The sequence below is a fragment of the Cebidichthys violaceus genome, unplaced genomic scaffold, assembly GCF_023349555.1.
Source record: "Cebidichthys violaceus isolate CVI_PGR_0920_01 unplaced genomic scaffold, fCebVio1.0.p SCAF_24, whole genome shotgun sequence".
NCBI lineage: Eukaryota > Metazoa > Chordata > Actinopteri > Perciformes > Stichaeidae > Cebidichthys > Cebidichthys violaceus.
Genome location: NW_027176417.1, coordinates 5,959,207 through 5,963,269, shown reverse-complemented (window position 1 = coordinate 5,963,269; position 4,063 = coordinate 5,959,207). Strand labels below are relative to the sequence as shown.

At 45.0% G+C, this 4,063-nt stretch overlaps 1 protein-coding gene across 1 annotated transcript in view; it reads left to right on the top strand.

The window, feature by feature from the left end:
• The first annotated feature begins 401 nt into the window (after positions 1-401).
• The window catches only part of zranb3 (zinc finger, RAN-binding domain containing 3), a 62,989-nt gene continuing 59,327 nt past the window's right edge, over positions 402-4,063 (top strand). The window contains 2 exon segments of the mRNA XM_068719422.1: positions 402-750; positions 1,909-2,082. Coding sequence (XP_068575523.1) covers positions 1,937-2,082 — 146 coding nt within the window. The 5' untranslated portion in view covers positions 402-750; positions 1,909-1,936.

The following is a 4,063-nucleotide window of genomic DNA, read 5'->3' as shown; positions in this document are numbered from 1 at the left end:
GCGGAATTTAAGGACGGTCGCTTACAATTTGGAGACGGCGTTTTCTTGCGAGGTGTGTGCTTTTAGCCGAAGAGCAAAAGGCAACATTATGAGCCACATTTGGCGTTGTGTCGTGTCTTGTGCTAAGCTAACGACCATTACGCTTGAAAACGGCCAAACACCGGCGACCTGCGCTGTCACGCAGTAGCACGAGAGATGTTTACCGCTAACTAGCTCGTGTTACATGATTACAACAACCCGGTTAGACAAGACAAGATACTGCAGATATCTAATGTTGCCTTACCGCTTTGCTTTACAATCGGTGCACAGCCGTCAACCAAGGGTGAAGTAGCTAGTGTTTGTGGCGGAGTGAAGGAGACACGGAGGAGTCCAGCAGGCTGGCAGAGTGCGTCAGATCCTCACGTCCGATACGTAGGGTGTTGGAAATATGTCACGTCTTGTCGTTGCTGGTGTTGTGGCAGCACGCATGCTCGCGGTTTGCCAGACAATTTCGTCATTTTCTCGCACATATCATTTAACATTGACGCATTTTATTGTTGTAGGTGAATTGTGATAACATTAGTTCGTAAAGTGCAAGGAAGTTGCACTGAATACTCAGCGTTGACTGACTGCGTGCTGCCCCGGTGATTTAAACCGAGTGAACCGTACATTTCCCGCGAAACTTTTTTTTTTTGTTTTGTTAGTGATTCAGTTCAGTCCAATGTTTCATTAACAACTACATTGCTGCGCTTCACTCCACCGTCTCACCGGGTAGGCAAACCACGCATACACCAACAACAGATATATAGCTTTACTAGTACAATACTTGTATGTTATGTGACCGAGTACAGCTCCTGAGTCACGATGTGTGCTGCATGCGGCTGTCCGGGCTCTGCTTAGAGCAGCACATTTGTGACATGTAGCTAGCACACATTACGTATGTTAGCTTGCTAGTTTCCTCTATAAACATCTACGTGTTTTCATCTCACGTGGTAACAAGGTACGAGAGTCAGAAACAACATGAATACGTATCCGGTGTATAAAATAATTAATCTATGGGTTTAAGTACGAGTGGTGCTTTTATTTCTATAGGCACGTTTGTTTACTTCCGGTTTGAGTTGCTAGCTCCAGTGCTACATCCTGACTGCTTTAGGTGGTTATAACTCCGAATTTGTTCTTTTGCGTACTTAATTGTGTGTTAAATAGTTGTTTTCCCCACACCTGGCAACTTGTTCTTTACGTCCTCTACTATGTCGCTGATTTATTTAAGTTTAAATATAAAGGTATAACTTGGCTGACTACAACATAATGCCTTCCAGAACAGAACCTTGAGGCATTTAGGTGGTTTTGGTTGAAAATGAACTATTAAATTGAATTTGTGGTTGTTGCAATTACATGGAATTATAACTGTATTATTATAAATGATTATTTTGATGTATAGTAAGTACATAATACACTAAACATAGGACTTTTGCCATTTACTGTAGCCACAGCTTGTTTCTCTGACTTCTCTCTTGAGTGCTGTTGTTACTGGGGAGTTGTTACTATTTTAGACACGAGATTGGTGTGGTTGTCGGTGTACGCTCACCAAAATCTGCGACTAAATAACAAAAGCAGAAACGTCATCCTGGACAGACCAGGACAGCCAGCGCCAGCTGAGGTGAGGCAACACTAAAAAGATGCTGTTGTAACCGGGGGCTGCTGAGACGGGCAACTTTTACTGTCTCGGACCGTCTTTGTCCACCGCACTGCGTCACCCAGCTTCTAAAAATGGTATTCCTGTCAGTGCTGGTTGGCAGCAGAGGGAAGCTTATTACCATTATTATAAAACATGTTTAAATCAACCACAAATGCGGCAAACAAAAGGGATCTTTAAATGTCTAATAGATGCTCTACGTTCATATATCTTTTCCCTCTGCCTCAAACCAGGGGCCGAGAAACGGATGAGGCCGTGCGAATGGAGATGGACGATAACGACCTACAGAGCTCTTGCTGTGACACAAGATGGTCACAGCAACTGTCGGGCCTTCCTCGCAAGCTCCTGCGGCGCCTGATGCCTTTCCAAAGGGAGGGAGTGGAGTTCGCTCTATCCAGGAACGGACGGTGAGCACTCCATCACGTCAAGGCCTCATTGTTCGGAAGCCATGTAGCGTAGTTTCTCATTTTTTAAAGGTAGTTTTTAAAAGGAAAGGTCAGCTTGTCACATCAGTAATAGCATGACAAGGAAGAGGCATGGTGTTGAGAAAATGTCGGCCGCTGATATGTTTCGATGTTTCGCTTCCTGAGGAGGAAAATACAGCAAAACTAATCTGTCACACATTTTCCTCTCTTGTGCTGCACCAGTGTGTGATTTAGTCTAATAGGGTGGCATGTTTAGATGAATCATTTGCCTAATGGAGCTTTAAAACAGGCAGTTCCACCCCAAACCTCTATAGTGCAATCAGGAAACTCTCATTTCCAGCCCAGCTCCAAAAACAGTATGATGGCCCAAGATGCAAGTAAAAAGTCAAGAATGTAGGAGTCTTAAGTTGCCCATAAGTCCGTAATTGTTGAGCATCAGCTGCAGGAACCGAAGAGGACTTGCCCCCACCACCTCCACCCCCTCCCCCCGCCTACGACCAGTCGATGTACGCTCGGGCTCAACGGGGAAGGTCAGCGCAGGGGGAGCCAATCTGAGCGCCGCCGCCGCGATGCAGAGCGCCCGTTATTGATCCGGAGAACACTGGGAGGCGCTTACACTTGTGGGTCAGAAGTCAATTGGCTCTTGGCGCACCGTGTGGACAGCCACCTCGGTCAATTGGCACCAGTGTGACAGGGAGGAGCAGCGCTTCTCCCCGGAGACGAGCAGAAGTGGCATTAGCACCAGACGTTTATAGGTAGAGAGGGAGCCTGGAAGCAGAATGAGCGCATGATGCGAGTTAGTTTGTTTACATTCTACCCATAGCTACGGTTACTAAGCTCTGATTGGGCAATCGCTGTTTAGGGGAGGGGTTTAACCAACAGTCGATTAGTTCCGTATTAACCTTGAACTTTGTTTTGCTCTCACTGACAACCATGTCACATTCTCTACAATAAGGGCAAAGCGAGCTGTACCCAGCATGCCTTTTGATGGTGTAACAGTTAATGTGGGTTCCCCCTCAATCCACTACACAGTGTATACATAACATACAACTAATGAAGTCGATTGGATGAACGGTTGTCGAGAAGATTGAAGGGAATATATACACATATGTATATATACATGCAGGCAGATACTTCTTCCATTTTAAGTTTAGTGTGAGAAGATACAGTGACTAGGAAGTTGGAGTGCAGCGTTTTAAGCCTGCAGTATGACACTAACAAACAAACAGACAGACGGTAAAGAAGATTACAAGCTAAAAATTTTCATTTTATTGACAGTAATCTTGATCTTTCTATGTATTTGTGGCACCCTGCTGTTCTTTATTTGATCACTCGGTATCCTGGAAAAGAGCCTCAAATAAAAGCGGCAGTGCCTTTTTTTTTTTTTTTTGTATTTTATTTTCACCGATACTAAACACTCTACCAGAAACTCTACCTGCATTAGCCTGAATGCAACGCGGCTGCAGAAGTGTAGGATACCACTACCTGAGGTAGAACTAGTCGAAGGCAGGCTGACAGACAGAAAAAATCAAATAAACGGCTGATTTATAATGAATAACTCCTGAAATGCAACGAGCATCATAGATTGATGTCGGATATCTAACAGCGTGGGAGGATCTGTGGGAGGACTTTTTTCCCTTTTAAAAAAATATAAAATAAAAAAATCTGTTAGTCGTCGTGTCATTTCACACCAAGAGCGACGGACCCCCCAAAAAAATAACATCAGACGCCGTCGCAATTCAAATACTTATGGAGCGCGCCGCGTCGGTCTGTGTAGGAGGACGAGTGAGCTTTATGGAGTTAGATGAGGGATAACGCGGGGAGAGTTGTGGCACAGAGCGGCAATAAAACCCCTTGAGATGCGGTTGATTGTGTTGTTGGGAAAGTTGGGCAGAAGTGTGCCGTCAGACCGCTGACACCTGCGTGTATTCAGCTATCCGAAAACATACATTTACCCAGGCTA